General features: G+C 38.0%; 1 protein-coding gene across 2 annotated transcripts in view; it reads left to right on the top strand.

The window, feature by feature from the left end:
- The window catches only part of ccdc93 (coiled-coil domain containing 93), a 65886-nt gene that overhangs the window by 1802 nt on the left and 43390 nt on the right, over positions 1-20694 (top strand). For both annotated transcript variants that reach the window (XM_067987277.1, XM_067987278.1), the window contains exons 2-7: positions 9327-9440; positions 10105-10199; positions 10958-11069; positions 12132-12230; positions 13779-13835; positions 16915-17015. In XM_067987277.1, coding sequence (XP_067843378.1) covers positions 9327-9440; positions 10105-10199; positions 10958-11069; positions 12132-12230; positions 13779-13835; positions 16915-17015 — 578 coding nt within the window. The remainder of the gene's footprint in view (positions 1-9326; positions 9441-10104; positions 10200-10957; positions 11070-12131; positions 12231-13778; positions 13836-16914; positions 17016-20694) is intronic.

The following is a 20694-nucleotide window of genomic DNA, read 5'->3' as shown; positions in this document are numbered from 1 at the left end:
TCAACTCATTTTAAAAAGTACTTGGATATGCACTTGAAGTGTTGTGACCTACATGGCTACAGACCAAGTGCTGGAAATTGGGATTAGGCTCATTTTCGGCCGGTGCAGACACAATATGCCGATTGGCCTCCTGTGCTGTAAATTTTCTATGAATCATTGGGTCTGGTCATCAAGGCACTTTTGCTCACACTAAAAAGGAACCACAAATTTATATTCCGGGAGACAGCATACAGCCTAATTACTAAAGTGACCCAAAACTAATCCCACTGCCTGGTGCTCTCCCTTTGCTTCAAGTACTCATCCATTTTTCTTTTAAAGTTGGCTCTGCCTCAACCACCCCCGAGACAAAGCATTCCATGCTTCAATCCTGTGAAGAAATTTCTGCCCAACTCTCTCCTGCTCTTGGTGACACTTTTAAGTTGATTACCACTTGTCACTGACCAAACAGTGAAAATAGTCGTTATCTAGCTATTCTATCCGGACTCTTCATAATGTTATAAACCTCTGTCAAACCTCTATTTTCTGTTTGCCAATGGAAATATTCCCATATCTTCTCATAAATATAGTTTCTCATTACCGGTATCATCTCGGTGACTGCTGCATGTTCTCTTTCAGTTGGTGGCATTGGTGCACTTAGCTTCTATGCCCTCTAGTTGCTGAACCCCAGACTTCTTTGGTGATCTTGCTTAAAAAAAACGATATCCCTGCAGCCCCACATTTCCTAAACTTTTCACCCAGTGAGAGGACAGGGACTAACACTCCTACATGATCCTGGTATGTACACTTTTAGATGCAGAGGACTGTAAGTTTGATGCGATATAGATTTTGTATGCGTCTGGTTATATTAATGTTTAGCTGACATTTTGGATTGGTTAGTAAGGTCATCCACAGTTTTAATTGGAAACATTAATGCTAAGAAATCAGCTTTGCAATCAATTGACCTTTAGACATGATTAGGCAAAATACAGCTAACTCACTTAATCCTATGTTGACTGGAAATTTGGCAGGTTCATTTTCTGGGCATTGTATACCAACTGCATTTTGAGGCAGTGAAAATCATTGCAGGTGTTATGCACTGTATCTTCAAGTAGATGCAGTTCTACCATCCCCAATGCTCTGGGAAAGCCAACAGCAGTGCAAAACTTCTGTCAGGCTGCCAACTATTCACTTGCATTCTTGGAAAAATGGATAAATGCACCAATTCTCTGGAAAAGTATGATCAGCTCCTGAATGCATAAGGATATAATTCCATGATGAATACCAGAAATTCACCACCTGATCTGTGAAGTGATCAGCTGATGCTTTGTTAGTTGCAGTAGAGATGTCTGAAGGTGTTGGAGAATAGTCCATGATACAGGATACGTGCACTTTTCATTAGTCGCTGGACCAGGCTGCGGCCTGTGATCATGATCACTGACTCATTGTTAAGTTACTACAACCATGAGTTTGCCAAGTGAACGGTTGCAGTTTCCAGTGGGGAAGGCCAGGATTCCTTGAAATAATCGTGTTCAATTTATATCCAAAACTCTGCTGCCCGTTTCCTAACTCGCACCAAGTCCCGTTCACCCATCACCCATGTACTCACTGACCTACATTAGCTCCCGATCAGACAAACCCTCGATTTAAAAAAAAAAAAATTCTCATCATTATTTTCAAATCTCCCCGTGGCCTTACCCCTCCCTGTTTCTGTAACCTTCTCCAGCCTTACAACCCTCCAAGATCTCTACGCTCCTTCAATTCTGACCTCTTGCGCATCCCTAATTTTAATTGTTCCACTGTTGGCAGCCGTGCCTTCAGCTGTCTAGGCCCTAAGCTCTGGAATTCCCGCCCTCTGCCCCTCTAACTCCCTCTCCTCCTTAAAACTTACCTCTTTGACCAAGCTTTTGGTCACCTGTCCTAATAACTTCTTGTGTGGCTCGGTGTTAAATTTGGTTTGAAGATGCTCCTGTGAAGCACCTTGGGACGATTTACTACATTAAAGGTGCTATATAAATGCAAGTTGTGTTTCTTACTAAAATTAGGATACATCTTCTGGGTCTCAGCCATAAGCAAAATACTATTATGTCTTTCCTGCGCTTTATTAAGTGATCCATTAAAGTCTTTATTCAGGAGATCACCGTTTAATTTTACTTCATTACCCAATTGTACCAATAGTAGCAGTTATTCCTGTCCATCTTGTTTTCATAGGATGCAAAATATGAAAAAAAGGCTTTGGTTCATTGATACAAGTATTGTCCAGAGCAGCTAATGCTTGGCCAACTTTCAGCTGTGTATATGTCTTTTTATGCCATACCTGACTAAGTTCTAGGACTTGATTTTAATATGTGGTTTGTGTCCCTCAGGTATGACCTCCACTCTGGATTGATGGCAGCCTGCATCTACCACAATAACTTTTATTATCCCGCTCCTCATCTTTGTATTTTTTTCTTCCACTCACTGTTTGGATTTTTAGTCTCACTCTTGTTCCTTTTTTTATGTTCCCAGTGTTTCTCTCAAAGTATAGCTGTGCTATTTCCTTTTAACTCCTGCTTTCTGTTTCTTTTTAACTACAGCTCTGCTGTTCATTTTAATCCCTCTATTTCCACACCTATAAGTTTCCCATGACTCCCCTTTCCACTTATTAAAATTATGATTTATACCTGTCTTCTATCTTTTTAGTCCATCACTCTTTGTCGTAACAACCGTAACTCCCTCTTTCCTGCTTGGACCTCATCCTACTAACATTTTCTGTGCTGAGCATGCGCACAAAATTCTTTGGAACTCATTAACTTTCTTTCTGAAACTTTTCAACACTTTGTCATTCACCCACTCACCATTATCTTTTTTCCACTTACTAGTACCAAATTATCCAGATCCCAGATGTTTCCTCCTCTTTCCTCGTTTAATATTTCATACCTCTCCATCATTTGGGCATTACTTCCCAAACTATCCCTACATCTATTACATGTCCAACTTCACACTTTAATTGCAAACAGGAGAAACTGACATTCTCATGTAAAATTATGTTAATACTTTCATTGTATTGTTTACAGACACTACATAATTATATTCATTATTATACACCTAAATTTGAAAATTTTTCTATTTATAAATATATTTTACTATGCTATTTATATATATTTTACTTTGTTTTCATTGATTTTATTTTTTGAAATTTCTACAATAAAAAAACCTTTAACATGCTATTTTATCCCAATTTGCATTTATTTTACATTTGTTTATTTCTATATTGCCGCACAATGACGGTTCCAGTTGTACCATCTAGTCTTCCTGTTATCAAATCCTATATTGTCTGACTTGCCATATGCCGCACTGAGAAATTGACTAATATATTAAAAATCTTACATCTAAGTGCACTTCCTGCCTGCATGACTTAACCTCCTATTGTCACATTTTGGTTGTACTTTTTGGGTCAACTTTTTTCCATTATAAATTCCCATGTCCACGTTTCTGGGATTTGCCTATGTAAACTTGTCACTTTGCAGGATTCCCGCAAATTGCTCAAAATGCTTTGAATTTTTTTTTATTTGTGTGTTTTTTACTCATTGAAATTTCAAGAGTTTAAACAATTTTTTTAAAATTGCAATAACATGATTAAACTTATCTATTAAATTGTCTTTTGTGTCTTTTTAATGTCGTCTTTAAAACATTTTTGAAGATCTCAACCTCTCTCAAAATTCAGATGTAAACTAGTGCTGTGTGGCCTATACCCTGCCCCTCACTTCACTGCTGACAGATAGCCAAGAATCTGCTAGTGAGTTAAACCTCACATTTAGACCCCATTTATGGCAAACCTTCACTTCACCTATCACAGTAATGCCAGATCAAAGGACACCCCCTATGCTTCAAAACTCCAGCAGTTCCACTGCAGTACTGTCAAACTCCAGGACCCCACGCCAGTTCTGTCAAAGCCTAAGACTCCACCCAAGTGCAGCTCAACCCCATTCCTCCACTCCCCATGTATACCTCCCTTGATGCATCGTGCAAATCACTTTGCTGTATATATTCAGCATTAAAATGGTACGGGAAGGATTAACTATATTAAAAAAGCAAGGCCAATCATTTATAGAATGGACAGTTGTAAAATTCAATCCCTGAAGCACCACTTTAAAAAAAAACTCGATTAGATTTTATTTAAAATGGAATTTGACTCAAATCATAGTAGATCAGTGGCCCAGACCTTATTTCCTACATGGCATAAGCATCTATTATTATAGAAGTGAATCATCTGACTCACTGATTTGTAATATATTAAAAAGCTTGCATCTACATGTTCCTTTTGTCAATTCTGATGGGAGGTTGATAAGTTTAGATAGGCAGTTTCCATTATAAATGTGGACTTAGGAATTAATGATGGAAATGGAAGTATAAAAATAAAGACAGGTTGTATAACTTAAAAATGGGACTTGAAACATGTCTGCATACCCTGGTAAAATTATTTGCAGGCCTCTGACCTCACTTCACCTGATAACTACGCTTGATTATGACTCTGCAACAACACCAGACATCAACCAATATATGCATTGGTCCCAACACTGACCGTGGGGGTGGGGAGCACTGCTGTTTACATCCCTGGTCTGAAAAACATCAATAATCACCACTTTCTGTTTCTTTCCTTCAATCAACTTCCTATCCATGCTGTCACACCCTTTAATACATATGGCCCTTAATTTTATTAGCACACCTAAGTGACACATCAAATGCTTTTTCAAAATCGATATCCACAACATCCACTGCATTTCTTTGATCAAAACACTGTTACTTCCTCAAAGAACTCTACTGAATTTGTTGGCAGTTACTTACTTTTTACAAACCTCTGCTGGCTGTTCTTAAGTAACCCATGTCTTTGTAGGTGAGTTAATCTTTGGGCCTGGATGTTTGGAAAGGGTAGTTTTAAAACACTGTTTTAGACTCATTGGTGGATAAATCAAAATTTCTTAGTATCACCCACTTGCGTTGCATGTAGATTAATGGGAACATGGATTTAAATTTTCTATGTGACATTCCTCCCGATAAGCTCCATGATTTGCACCTTGTGGCGTACAAAAAAATTTGGACCTGCTGTGCCATGTTAACGAGCAGGGTTATTTAATCTGTAATTAGCCAAGATGCCGATGCTTTATCTTGTGTGCTAATCAATAATACTTTGGCAAAACCTTAATTGATATGTGAAGTCTGGAGAAAATGTGAACATCTGCTTGTGAAGTCCTTAAATGCATCACATGCTCTATATCTTTGAACTTGATTGATTTGACAGTTCTCTATCCGCTATTCAGGGGCCTTATGAATACCTTACTGTCTATTATCTTGAAATTAATCCAATTATTAGTTTTAGCATAAAGCTAAAACTTTATGATCTGATTGTTGTATTTACAGGCTTTGATGTAACAAGAATGTGGTTGGTATTGTGGCACAGTGGACTGTAGTTGATAGATAATTAGCATGCTATCTTGGTCACAACAGTTATAAGATGTAAGTTTTGATTAATGGGAGACTTGGTACACTTATGGAACTGCCTTTCTGTTGTGAGACAGGTTAGGTGATAGAAGAAAACTGGAACCATAACAGGTTCTTTGCTACTTATGCAACTTGTTCATAGTATATAGCTAAAATTGCTGACAGAAACTGCTGTGCTCAGTAGTGGCTTAGTTTGTATCATCTGATTAGTTGCATGGGAATCATTCACCAGATCTAATATATTGTTGAGATAAATTATACAAAAATATTGTACAATTATAACTAAGCTGTCAGTCAACTGCAAGATTATGTCTTGGAACACCACAACCTCTATTCAGGAACAGGGGAGCAGTTGCACAGGATCTCAACAATCCAAAATAAATGCACAAAATACTTGTGGCAAAGCTTCCTAAGACACTTCTGCCTAAGGAGCTTTCTCCCAAGCAATGTTGTCTGCAATTCTGTGCCTTGTATGTGCAGTTAACCCATTTCTTATCAAACATAGCATTAGTTTTAGTCACCATTGAAGCCATCTTTAGGTCATTTCTGGTTATGACTCTGACTATACAGAAAAAAGTGCTATGATTCAGGGTGCTACAGCAAGGATAAATTGTAATAGCTTTCTTGCGCTCATGGGTATCCAGGGAGTTCACTCCAGACATTTCTGTGCAAACCCCTTGGTAATATGCATCAGATGCTTAGCAAGAACCAGTCAAAACTAAGATGGAACTCTCCATTTATTCAGATGTGAAAATTATTAGTAAGATGTCAGTAATAAAATATTACAGATTTGCTTTATTCATAAAACTTGCACATTTTTGCTGACTTTAATAATCCCATGATTTAGAGCACACTGTCAGATCAGCTGCAAACTGTCTTTATTGACCGACTGGAGCAAATCAAATACTACACTGATATTGCAGCGTTAAGATATTAAAGATGAACTAAGATAATCAGGTGCTATAAATGGTACTTTGTCAAATTATCTTTAGTAATGTAGATTAAATTATGATTGCTTGCACTGATTTCCTTAACTTGCATTACTTTAACAGACAATTTGATGTGAATTATAGTGTTAGGTAATATTTGATTTAGGAAGTGCATTACTTGAGACAAAAGAAAAACTTCTAAAGGCCCATTTTCTGCCTTAAATTACTGACATCCTTAGACAAAGATTATTGTTTACTTTTCAATTTTTTTAATAGAATTTTCATCAGGTTTGAGATTTTTGAGAGTTGTGCTTCAAAGCCTCAGAATGGTTACAACACAGAAGGCGGCCATTTGGCCCATTGAGCCTATGCCGGCTCTTTGTAAGAGCAGTCCAGTTAGTCCCATTCCCATGCTGCTTCCCCATAGCCCTGCAAAACGTTTTTCCCTACAAGTATTTATCCAATTCCTTTTTGAAAGCCACGATTGAATCTGCTTCCACCATCCTTTCAGGCAACGCTGCGTAAAAAAAGTGTTTCCTATGTTGCGTTTGGTCCTTTTGCCAATCACCTTAAATATGTATCCTCTGGTTTTCTACCCTCGCGCCAATGGGAACAGTTTTTCTTTATTTACTTTATCTAAATCCTTCATGATTTTGAACACTTCTATCAAATCTCCTCAACCTTCTCTGCTCTTCAGATGGTGCAACACATTACGTAGCTGGGAGTTCATTGTTGGGATTATTTGTGTGAATGGGCAAATAGATTAGTGTTTTTTGGATAAATTGAAGCTATCAACCATCTTGTTAATCAGTGTCAATGCCACAATCAAGCAGTAGAGAACCTTAACAGGAATGTTTGTCATCAGGAGAGACTCTTCCAAACATCTTTTCCCAAAGGATTACCTATCTGCTTTGGAGCAATGCCAGTCTCCTGCATCCTACTGGGACTAATTTACAGAGGCTTATCCCTTGGTTCATAAGAGCTCCTTGGAATCCTGAAACTGTTTCAGCCATTGATGGCTTTGCTGTTGACTGTATCAAGGCAAAGAGGTTTATATATAAAACTTTAAAATATCAATTAACTCGCAAAAGGCAATTGATTTTATTACTGTTCTGTTTCTTGCATTTCCTCTGCCAATCGAATTCACCTGTCTAAATGAGGAAGACCCTGTGATGCTGAAGTATTGAAGAAATGCTCAAGAGCTGTTCAGGCACATAGAATTTCCACATCAACCTTAACATACATGAAATTAGATGACCCAGTTCTTGGTGGCTGTGGCAGATTAAGGGTGCTCCTTCATCCCAGGGAGGCTTCCAGGACATGATTGGTTTGTCCTTGATAGCTAGATTTCCTGACTATAGTGCTGTAAGTTTGAAGAGAAACATACATTTGACCTATCAGCTTTCCGGTGAAGGATTGCGTCTACTGGCTATAGAATCTACAGAGCCATAAGCTCATCTTTTCATATGAATGCCCAGGATATCTCTGATCTGCAGATAGCATCATTTTTAATTGCTTTTGAAACAAAATAACTTGGCTGAATAGGATTTGCCCAAGAGGACTAGTGCTGCCAAGACTCTCGGATGAGTTTCTCTTCAGACTCGCTGTTCAGAAATCCCTCTGGACTTGCAGGAAATGCCTACGAGTAAAGGTTTTCTTTGCATTAGATTAGCCTGACTGTACATTGCTGTACTCATGCGGTAGCTGTATATTCAGAAAATTTGCTTGAATGTCTTTGCCTCCGATCACCTCTAAGCACCCTGATTCTTGAGAATTCTTCACCCATACTTGTTTGCAATGCTTGGCCTTTGCATAATGTAGAGCACAAAATTGTGTTTTCCGCATACCACCCACGTCTAGGATCTTCGTAAAGATCCAAAAGGCAGCCACAATTATTTATAGGACTCTTGAGATTCAGGCTGTGGCATTTTCCGTTTTACTTGGTATTCTTGTTTTGATATCTCTTCTGACTTTGTATATACTCAGACAATGTGCACATTCTTTTGGTTACCCCGATACTGTGACTGGTACATCTGGCCTGACCTTAGAAAATTTCTCTTGATCCAGATATAATGACACTATTAAATGCTGATGAGAAGATACTTGACAGACATTAAGTTAAATCCTACTATTGGGTATAGTTTTTTTTTCCCCCATATTTTTATTTTTCCCAGCCAATTTTGTCCCCTCTGGTCTGCTTCTCAGTGCATTGATAATTGCTATGATACAGTTCCATGAGTCCTTCCAGTGCTGTGCAAGTGAGTATTATTCATATATCAGCCTTGACAGTTAATATAGGCAAGCTTTTTGATAGGAGGATGGAAAGGGGAAAACGAGCATCATAACCAAGTCTTTAGTTGATAACGATAGATGCATATTCCCAGCATGGGTTGCTGAAAAGTGATCAGGAGGAAGACCCCTGCTTTTCTCCATGTCCAACCCAGAATAACAAGCCATTTGTATTACCTGTATCGCTTCTCCAGGCTGAGATCAGTTAACTCAACTGGGAATTAAACCTTCAACTTTCCTGGTTTGTATGGCACAGCTTCTCATTGCCTAACCTGAGTTATCAAGGAGAATTTGAGTCCTTTTTGTGCCTTCCTTCTAATTGAACGTGGCATTGCCACGTTTTATCATTCTTGTAGAAGATTTTTCATAATTCCTGTAATATTTGACATGCAGTTGAGATCAAAGGGATCACAATGCTTAAGTCATCTCAATGTTAATATTTCTAAACCGCTTTGGGTGATTGTATAAGTTTAAATGTCATGTGTATCCCTGAATATCTGAAGTCGAGAGTTAATTGTGACTAAATGTTAAATATTTGACAAATGCAATTAATCTAATTTGTGATCAATATTCTGTACTGTGAAGTAATGGAACTAATAAAGTGCAATCCTTATAGTAACAGACACTCTCTTCAATTTTTCTACTTAAAAGGTTGAAACTCGTGAAGATGAGGAACAAAATATCAAATTGACAGAAATTTTAGAATTGCTGGTTGCTGCTGGATACTTCAGAGCAAGAATCAAGGGACTATCACCATTTGACAAGGTGAGAACTACAAATGCAATTCCTTTATACCACTCTACGAGGTTAATAACTTGAAAGTAGCAAAGATATTTCATAATTAACACTGTACTTGGGGCTACCATTTAAAAAGCAATGCATGTGTTGGGATTGATGGCAGAATTAAATCTGACTTGTGCCAGGCAACCACATAATGGTAAATTGCCCCTGAACTTTGGAGATCATAGAATTTAAGTAAAGCTGTGACTTATGCAAAATTTTAAGGTTTTTAATACGACTAGCAAAAACCTTTAGAGGGCGGTTACAGTTGTTTTGCTAGGAAAAGGATATTTTTGCATTGTTTGTGACATTTTGGAGATGTCTGAAGTGTGTATAGTGGGAAAAGTCGCCATAGAAAGATCTGTGGGATCATGAGATAAGTCTGTGGTAAAATAGAGCTAATATGGGAGGAAAATTGCAGCCACAATAAATAATGGAAGATTTGGGCATCTTATCTCCTAACTTCTGTTCAAAATTGCAGTCGTTACTTTGTAGATTTTTGTATGATGGACAGAAATACAAAGTGGAACAAAGCCATTGTCTCATCAAATGGATAATGTTGCTCATTAAATCAAGTAAACCAGCAATTTGCTGGTGTTCATTTAACAATTTTGGGAAGAAAAAGACTTTTAATTTTTTTTCCCCACAGGTAGTGGGTGGTATGACATGGTGCATTACAACGTGCAACTTTGATATTGATGTTGATTTGCTTTTTCAAGAAAATTCTACAATTGGTCAGAAAATGTAAGTTTTAAACACATTTTCTGTTACTTGAAATAGTTTGACAATCTTGATGGTTGAATGGAATATAATGGTTCAAGTTAAAAATGTAATAACCTTAACAATTGCTTGCATTTGTGTAATACCTTTAACGTAATAAAATGTCTCAAGGTGCTTACATAAATGAAAATGGACCAAGCAATACTGGAAGAATTAAGAGAATTGACAAAGTACAATTGCAAAGATAGGCTTTGAGGATGCTTTTATAGGTAAGGAAGGATGCAGCAAGGGGAATAAGATTAATGACAGAATTTGAGGGTAGGATCTGCCAGCAAGTGAGGAATGCTGGAACTGGGTTAGCCAGAGTTAGAGGTTTGTAGAATGTGGGCTGGAATATAGGGCTGCAGGAGGCAACACTGCACTTTTGAACATTGAAAGACTGCATGTGAGTATTTTAACTTGAGTGACCATAATTCCTTTGTGGTTGTTAATCTCAAGATTAACAACCTTACTTATAGCAGAGTTCTGCAGAGGTTCAAGAAGGTGGCTCACCACCACCTTCTCAAGGGCAATTAGGGATGGGCAATAAATGCTGGCCCTGCCAGCGATGCCCACATCCCATGAATGAATTTTAAAAAAATCTCTTCTCTTCTTTCCCCACCCCCCCAGCCCCATGAAATAACCTTGAAGTATTAGAGGGTTTTTTTTGCATTGCAAAGATTTTATAGCTAATGTGGCAGGTTTTAACACATTTGAAAAATATTACATTACTTTTTATGCAGAGCATTGACAGAGAAAATAGTGTCTGTTTTGCCAAATATGAAGTGCCCTCATCGCTTAGAACCACATCAAATCCAGGGTCTGGATTTCATACACATATTCCCTGTTGTGCAGGTAAGGATTTTGTATTTAAACAATTGTCATAGCAATAAAATTATTTTGAATGTTATTTTTAACATCTATTGGACTTAAACAGGACTTCATTTTTCTGAATATTACAGTATTCTTGTAACATCCATAATGCTTCAGAATATGCAGATTGCTTTTGTCATTTAAAATATTTGACATCACACGACTATTGCCATTATTCCCTACATGAGTGGAGTTAGCTCATTTGAAGATTAACAGCCATTTTTCAAAGGCAAATTTCGAGTGACTTCACAATTATCTTGCATTTAACATGCGTTAGGTGGGTGTAAAATTGTGTTTAGCTCAAATAATCTCATAAATTAAAAGCACTTCTATGTACTGGGCAGGTGGCAAAAGATATCAATCAGCAGTATGCAGCCAGCATAAAAGTGAGCACCTGCTTTTTTAGAGCTATCATTCAGAAAGCTGATCAAATCACTCAATTTTGCAACAATTTGTATCAGTGGCCATGTTGCTTTGAGCCACTGGTTGTATACATCTAAAAGTAAATTTATAACCCATTCTCCAAGAAATCTTAAAAATAAATCCCAAATCACATTGCGTGTTGCCATAATCTTTATCGGATCAAAAAAGAACCCCTTATTTGCTTCAGTTGATTTTGGGAAGATTGTTTTGTATCAAATTTGAGAGCCTTAGCGTGGTATTTCCTCACCAGAGAACAGTAAAACTATGCTGCTGTTCTTTAGGACATAGTTGTAAAGGCCCATATTCTCTCTCAGTATGTGAAAATGTGGAGATGAATTCAGTATCAGCAGCAAAACTTTTGTAGAATGGTGGTATTTTCTTGATGAGTCACGAGTTTTGGACTACATTTTCCTGCCTGCTCCCCAGTTCCTCCACTTAATTAGAACAATAATTTGTTTCATTATATTTAAACCAGATTGCCAATCTAAAACCTTTCAGATGGCTGTTGTAAGTTTATTTTTGTGATTTATTTGTGTGATCTTGAGTAGATTTTAAGGCGAATTACAAATCTTAACGCCTCTTACTCAGTAACACTTCAACTCAGTTATTCTTATTTTTAAGTGGTTAGTAAAACGTGCAATTGAGACCAGAGAAGAGATGGGAGATTACATTCGATCGTTTTCAGTATCTCAATTTCAGAAAGCCCATAGTCTCCTTGAGGTGAGTTTTCCAGTATGTTTAAACGAAATGTATTGAAAATGTTTTAATATAGTAATGGGTGTTAGTGTAGTTGTAGGAATGTACAATGGTGGTACTTGACCTGTCAACAGGTAACTTATTTATATAAAATTTACATTTTGCTTTGCGATCATTTTCCAATTTAAGTTCTGATGCTTGACTAGGAAATTGGAATAACAGCAAATGTTGAAAATAATTAAGTAACTTGGGGAATTTTGGGACTCTAATCTTTCACTAAATATATTGAATTTTCATATTTTGTTACTTTTAATGTAGTCTGAAATATCTGATTCTGATCACAAAGATTAGATTGATTTGTCTCCATCTGAATAAAGCTAATTCTGCAGGTGTTGAGTGTAGGTCTAAGCATTTTTTTCCTAACATTATTGCTTTGGCCAGAAGTAATGTTTATCTTTAAAATGCACAGATTGTAACTCAGGAAAACTATTTACCATAGATTTCTAAACTGTACAGTCATGTTTAAATAATTAAGGTATTCTATACTTTGTAAATGACAGAAGACCAAGAACCCCAGTAATGGTAAGATGTTGAGGTATCAACTAAAATCAAAGAGTAGATATAAAAAGGATAGTGAATGCTGAAAATCTTAAGAACAGATCAGTCAATGATAGTCTGTAGATTATTGAACCTATATGTAATCAAGTGTATTTAAACTTTTAACCCTTTGAACAGCGATTTTAGCCCGTTCTATAAAAGAGCTTCTAACCTGGCCATACAGTTCTGATGAAGGATCTCCATCCAAAACACAAACTTTATCTAAGAGAAAGCTAAGTTATGTGTATCTCCAGTATCTTTGCTGGTAAATCACTGTTTGGAACCAATTCTTTAGGTCTCCCCTAGTGCAGTTTATATATATTTGCTGATGAAACAAAAAAAAGTTAAGTAATATGGGTAAGCAAGACTATAAAGGTTAAGTATTAAAGGAGAGAATGGGGGGTGGGGGGGGGGGGAAGAACAGGCAGAATAGAGGCAACCTTTTGGAATCTTTTGAAGTCTCTTAATATTGCAGTGACTATACAGTAGTAATCCTGCCCTTGACTTTTCACTATCACTACTGTATTTTATTTTCAAGCCTCATGGGGTGTGAGCAAAATTCTTAAAACTCTCCAAGGAGTGGCGCTACTGATGCTGTAAGGATTAAGTACACTTAGTGGGTTGATCAGTAAACTATTATTAGTGTCTGTAGCAATTCCTTCTTCACCCCCACCAAATAAACCAAGGCAGAGAAACATTTATTTCACCATCAAAATACTGAGTTTTGTTTTGCTTCTATCATTAGATGTAGCTAGTGAACTAATTCGTATGTTTGTATTAGTAGGTAGATGGGAAAGTAGGGTTGAAGTCGTAATCAGATCAGCCATGATCTTATCAAATGACAGAGCAGGCTCGAGGGGCCGAATGGCATGCTCCTGCTCTTATTTCGTATGTTTTGTATCATATCTTGAGACTAAATGTCCTGCTGTATTTTTCAATAAGCTAAAGTGTACTTTCAATTTTTATACGCAATAGGATGATGATTTCAAGCAACGGAAAGACAAGGCTATGAAAACAGTTGTAGAGATTTCTGTAAGTAGAGATAGCTAAGAGAACATAGTTGTTTACGCACATCCTTTTTCATCTCCTTTTCATTTCCAGTACTGCAAAAAATGTATTATGTGCTCAACACATCCCCTACCTTAACATATTTCTCTATTTTAAATTTCAGAATTCATTCCATCATATTTTTAATTACTATTTGACTATCTCCACCCAAAGCATTTTTTGATTGGTGATATTCTGTGCACTTTTCAAACAGTGCTAGTATAAAACCAGTACTACACTTTTTTAAAAAAAGTTACATTTCTGTGCTTCCATTTGCTTTGCAGTCGCTTGCTATTTGTGTGTATATTAATTATTTTTTGCGTGACTTGCATTGTATTTTTTTTAGGAACTAGTCAATAACCTGTGGAGTCACGCACTGAATCGAGACCAAGTGCATTTTTCAAGTCAAGCAAAGTTGGGGGTGGGAGGATAATTGTGCCAAGGTTGGGAAGCAAAGAGGGAAGGGGGTATATCATATTGAGGGGGGCAGGGGGATGGCACATCTTTAGTTCAGGCCTGGAATTCGATCTCGGAAGGACCCAAATTTAGTGTCTCTGGGATGTGGGTGGGTGAGTTGCCCAAACATTAATTATTAGTGGGAGTAGGGTTCCAGTCAACTACCTAGATTTTATCAAGCCTGATTTTTCTATGGAGCGGTGGGGTGGGTGGTTTTAGTTGGATCTCTTGGTCTTGACTATCAGGACTGTTTGTTTTTCTGTTATCGGGAGGTGTTCTGGTTAGCTACCTTGACTTTATCGTGTCTGGATCTTCTTCTCTGGTGAGGTCACTTAGGTTTATCTGGATCAGACTTTTCTCCAAACTGAAGGGGGAGTCTGTTTACCTGTCCAACCTTCATCTGGCTCAATTTTTTTCTCTCTGGAATGTGTTGAATGATATCCCTTGCCTTCATCAGGTCCGATTTTTGTTTTTCTTCTCTTTCACTGGGGGGAGGATGGCTCTGGTGAACTTTCTTACCTTTGACATGCCCCCATTTTCCCTGAGATTGTCTAGCTTGATGTGACCATGATTTTACTAGGTTTGGGAAGGGGAATCTGGTGAGTTCCTTTTACTTTTGTCCTGCTCTGATTTTTTTTTTCCCCTCCTAGGGGTTATTACTGCTTGGCTCCTTTCAAGTCTTCAGTAAGGGTGTGAAAGAAAGCCTTCCTGTCATCAAGAGGGCTGGAGCATAATCACCTATGTTTAAGTTCATAAGCAGTTGAGGTAGATTAGGACAACAGGTTGCGGGAGAGCTAAGGAAGATGAGCATCGAGCGATTTGTTAATGCACCTTGACTCAATATTGCCATTGCATTTGAAACCATTGGTGTAGAGTCACCTGATGGCTAATACGTATCATACACTTCATTCTCAAATAACCAAAAAACAACTGCAAGTATTTGTCAAGTGGAGTTAAGGAGTGGGGGGATAATTGAATTGGACAAAGAGACGGGGGATAGACAGATGGGAGGGTGGTGGAAGGAGAAAGGGGGAAAGGCAGCAAAAGGGAAGTGCAAGAGAGGACGGGTGAAGAGAATGGGGAAAGAAGAACAGGGAGATTTTTCCCATGAAATTCTGTTTCTGGAATACTGCAATTGTTTGGAGAAGTAATCACAGTTAGAGACATTAAGTGGTATAATGCAGTTACAATAATGTATTTTAATGCTGAATCAGCAGTAACTGATCCTGCTGTAAAGGCCATAACATTAATAAAAAGTTTGAATTACTGTTTACTGTGCCTTAAAATGTGTACCAGCTCTGCCTATTGCATGGTTTTCATTGAAAGAACGTTTTCCTCTTGACCAGTAATCATTGTCTTTACCCAATTTAATCTAAGGAACCTTTTCTCTACTTCCTGAAGTAAATCTCGAAACCCACATTATTCATTCTTGATTGTCTGCTTTCTGTAGCATGATGTTTTCATAGAATACTTGACAATTTCCTTTTATACTTCCAATACTGTTTCTAACTAGAATTTAATCCAGCTCACTCAAGTTAATCAACACAGCATTGACTGCTTTTACTGCAGTTTCAGTGCAGGCTTATTGTACATCTATATCTGAGCATTGCTTACGGCACTGAATTATCTAAGAAAATTAGTTTCGAAATGAAAAAACTGGAGTCTGGTAAAATAAGTACATGTTACTTTAAATATATTGGGCACGATTTTAAAAGGAAAAACGGGCGGGTTGGTGATTAAAACCTTTCAAGGAGGCTGCAGGCCTCCATTTTTCCAGAGTTTGATTTCAATCCTGAGGGGTCGGGATTCCCGGGCCTTCTCTTTCACGCTAAGTGAAAGGAGGTGACAAGGCCCGAGCCTTTTTGGCATAGCTTGTGGCCCTGGAGGAGCAGGCCCAACCAGCCTACCTGCTTCAACCAACAATCATGAACCCCCTCCCCCAATCTCCGACCCTCCCTCCGTGCCAGCACATGCCGCCCCCCCCCCCAAATCCATACAAACAAAGACTTACCTGAACATGTCCTCTCCCTGGCTGCTGCCCTGTCCGACTGAGACCATCCTGTCAATCAGGCCGGTCAGTTGGACGGCAGACCGACAAAAAAAATAAGACGTCCTTATCTTATCATGCCTGTTGTATCTTTCATATAGATACAACAGGCATGATTTTGACTCCGTGCTGTGAAGGGGGTGGAGGTCAAATTGTGCATGTGTCCAGGAAACACATGCACAATTTGACCTCCACCCCCTTCACAGCACGGAGTCAAAATCATGCCTGTTGTATCTATATGAAAATTACAGTGCTGTCTCCCCACCGGGGATAGACTTTTTCATAAATTTGAAGTTTTGGGAATGGATGTGAAAGTCACCATATACTGTAATGTTAGTTACACGCCTAATCATTAATAGCTAATCAATTATATTCTTGGACCTGAAAGTTTGCAGTGAAAGGTAAACCATTGAGACAGGGGTAACCACTTGGAATGACAAGTACTTAACATAGGGTTAAATGCTTAAAATTCTTTTCATTTACCCTTTGCGTGCTATGGTTCTCCTTTTTTAAGAGTTGATTGCATCTTCATAAGCATGTTGAATTCTTTTGCTTTCAAAGGATGTTTATAAACCACAACGTAAGTACAAGCGGTTGGTTGCAGCAGGAGAGTTGGTGGATGAAGAATCCAGAGTCCACTCTACCCTTCTGGAGTTTGGCCGGTAAGGTTTGAAGAGAATGATATCTTCCTATTGATTTTTTTTAAAAAGTGTCTAATAGTTGATCATTTTGTACAGTGTTTGTTTTTAAGAAGTTTGGTTTCCAGGAAATTTGGGCTCTACACATGGAGCATTTACAACTGCAGGTTATCCAAATTACATTGGTTATAATCTGTTGCCCTCAATGTCACTTTTTGCTTACATTCCTTTTTTTTTTAAAAAAGATTCTGCAGGATGGTGTCAAGCCTAATACATTTTGGTTGTATCGTTTTAAATAAGATTAATTGGCCATCTGTTTTGTATGATCTGATTGTTACAACTATCATGGCTTTCTCCCATCTTGTAGATCTGACATATTTCATTGGTATGAGTTGAACAATGAGATGGGAGATGTGCCTGAGCTGTAATCAAGGATAAAGGGAGGCTTTATGGGGCCAATGCATTATTATTTTTTTGATAGAACACTATTGGTAGATAAAGTTAGATAAAAATATTGCCATGTAAGTGTGCAAATTCAAATCACTGCCCAACTCCTTGATGGAGGAGACACATGTTGCCAAAACCCTGTGTTTAGTTCGGTTATTAGAAACTATTGTCTACAGATGTTTACTGGAGGAAGAGAAGAAATTGGCACCTCTGTTGCTTCAGTAATGAGAAAAAGCAGTGTAGTCATTCGGTGTTGCCTGAGCTAGAAAAAGGTTAGAAAGAAAAAGAACAAATTTGCATTTATATAGTGCCTTTCATGTCCTCAGAACATCGTAAAGCACTTTGCAGGCAATTACTACTTTTTTTGATTGTGACTGATTTTGTTACGTAGTTAAACATAGCAGCTAATTTGCAGAGCATTGTTCCTCATACAACAAATTTGCCTCTGGTTCTCATAAGGAGAAGCTGTATTATTCAGAGCACATTAGTAAGTAAGAAATTGAGCCATGGCCACTGGTTGGTGCAGAAGACTTTGTCAGATTGTGCTGAGGACCCTTCAGCATTTGTTGGTGTCAAGAGCTTACTGGCACCAAATTCTGTGTAAATTAAAGGCCGATTATGCTCTGTCTTTTTATGGAGGTAACTGTCATTCAATTACATGGGATGCAAATAAAGCAAAAATTATGCTTGGCCTTGTAGACCTTATTTTGCAGACATGACCAGAGGACCCCATTGCCTTGCTATATCCAAATCTGGCAACCATCTGGTTGATGAATTTGGCATTGAAAGCATGATTGGTAGATAGATCCTTGGTTAGTTCCCGCAAGACATCCACTATTGGAGCTTATTAATCAAAATGGGACTACATCTTCAGTATATTGTGGAGTGTCCCCAGTATCTATTCAACTTTGGTTTAAAACCTAGTTCTATTTGGGTTAATATTTGTCTTTCATGACCCATTTGCAGTTGGATTGTTAGGTCACCACTAGTTCCATTGTGTGTGAGCTATTTAGAAGTTGTACCTACTTAAGCCCTCATTGGCTTCCATTTTGGAACTTCAGTTATTTTACCCGCTGTTTCAGAATGTTTTTTTAATGTGGAAAATTGCTTGCGAAGTTCGTGAACTCTGGGCACTTGTTATGGATCAACTACATTAGATTTGACAAAGGTAGTCCTTGGGCCTTACTTGGAGATTTTAAACCCAAGCTCACTTCCTCGTTTCATTTGGGTCAAGATATTTTTGTGCCATTGTTTATTGCCATTCAAATCTAAAGTGGAACATTAATTCTACTATATAGACACCCACAGAGCCCACATTATTTCTTTCACATAGAGCATTGAGGACATAGAATCTAGACAGTTACCACATTTCATGGGGTGCAAAACCCCAAGGCAAAACAGTGACTTGCAGCGGACAGCACAGTGGATCTAACAGTGCTAACGTCTTAAAGAAGAAATGCAGGATAAGTCATTGAGAGATTCAATCAGATTCCAATTGGTAGTATATGCATTGTTGTCACATGTAGAAATACTCACATTTACTAATCATTGCTGCCTGGATTTAACTATCAGTACATGATTGTGCCTTTGGCAGTTCTGTTCTGACAGCTGGTGTTGTGGTTCCTGCAAAAGGGGCCTCTGCTGCCCTCCTAATTTCATACTACTTTGGTGCACCAATGAAATGTTGATGATGCAGGATGAAGAAATAGATTACCTACGCAGAGCTATCATTTTTTAAATGATATGCATCCACATGGCCATTCAAGGGTGTAGCTTTTTTGAGCTTCAGTTCAAAGGGTATAATGGTACTGATCCCACTGCTTTATGCAATGCAGGAATAGAAGGCCACATACCGTACTGCCTCTCTACGACATCATATTTGCATGTGCATTCTCAGCAATTGGCTTCTGTAGAACATATTGAGCTAGGTTATACTGCTACATTGTGAAGGATTGCATGTCACTTGATAACGCTCCTGCCAGGTAGGTAATCTGTTTTTGTGGCAGTAGGGTGAGAGGCAGAAAATATTCTCTGGTATACTTCTGGTGTTTTGGAAAGGAGGGCAATTCAGTAAGAAAATTGAGGATATAAATAAGAGTCTAGCAACCTTGTGTGAAAACAAAATTCCAATTTTATCAGAGCAAAAAAGTACCATTACAGGTGAGATGGGCTGCACAAAACCAACAATGAGACTTGCGAGAAGCAATGATGCAGCTATTGAATCATTCAAAGTAGATAGGGGACCAAGAGAAACTGGATCCCAGATGAGACCAATTATAGGATGTTAATTAACAGGTGGCATGGAAAACTCCAACATTCATGAGCTGGAGACTAGGAAAATCAGATACTGGGGTCAACGAAAGGAGCCAAATATATAATGTGTATATGTAGGAATGATGGAAGCATTAAATGTAAAATATTTAAACTAGAGTTTATTGTAGCAGTAGGGAATTATGATTCAGTAGGAATATCAAACAGGCTGACTTGAGTGTGGTAACATATATAATGTTCAGGGGTAGGGATTATTCAGAAAAGTTTGTGAATGGAAAAGATGGTGGTATAGTCAAAATATCACAGATACCTGGAAAATAAATCAAGTTGATCCTGGGAGGTGGAAAGCTACTCTTTTTTTTCATTAGTGATGTCTAACCATACGGCATATGCTACAGACCACCAGTCAGCATAAAGAAGAAATTTTCTCTATGAAGGGTATATAAGCACCCTCTACTGTACTAATGTAAATTTTTCTGTTTTCAACCTCTGCTATCCTTTGAGCATGTTTGTTAATTTTGTCTTGCGTGTCCACACCTGTTACAAATTAGGTTGAGGCTGCAAATTCTTTTACATGAGAACTTGTAATAGAGGGAGAAGGCTGTCATACCATCATTAAAGGCTGGGTTTAAACATAGGTCGCAGAAACAAAAGCTTTCCCCCGACCCCCCCCCCCCTCTACCCCTGCAGTTTGCTATCCATCTGATGACTATATTTTTGCCTACCATCAACTGGGATTTGATTATTTATTCCTAGTTGCAATATTCATTTTGACTTTGCGTTGTAACCACAAAATCTGTTATAAAAACACAAAGTGCTGGAATTATTCAGGTCAGACAGCATCTGCAGAGGGAACAGACAAGTTATTGTCTCAGGTGTAGACACTTCATCAGAACTGTTTTCTCCTTTGACCACCGGGGAGCAATATAAAATGAGCAATACAATATACTTTCATGTTTTTATATACATGAAGAATTCTGTCTAA

This window comes from Heptranchias perlo, chromosome 7, assembly GCF_035084215.1.
Source record: "Heptranchias perlo isolate sHepPer1 chromosome 7, sHepPer1.hap1, whole genome shotgun sequence".
NCBI lineage: Eukaryota > Metazoa > Chordata > Chondrichthyes > Hexanchiformes > Hexanchidae > Heptranchias > Heptranchias perlo.
The sequence above is the reverse complement of the archived record's forward strand: the minus strand, read 5'-3'. Positions and strand labels throughout refer to the sequence as shown.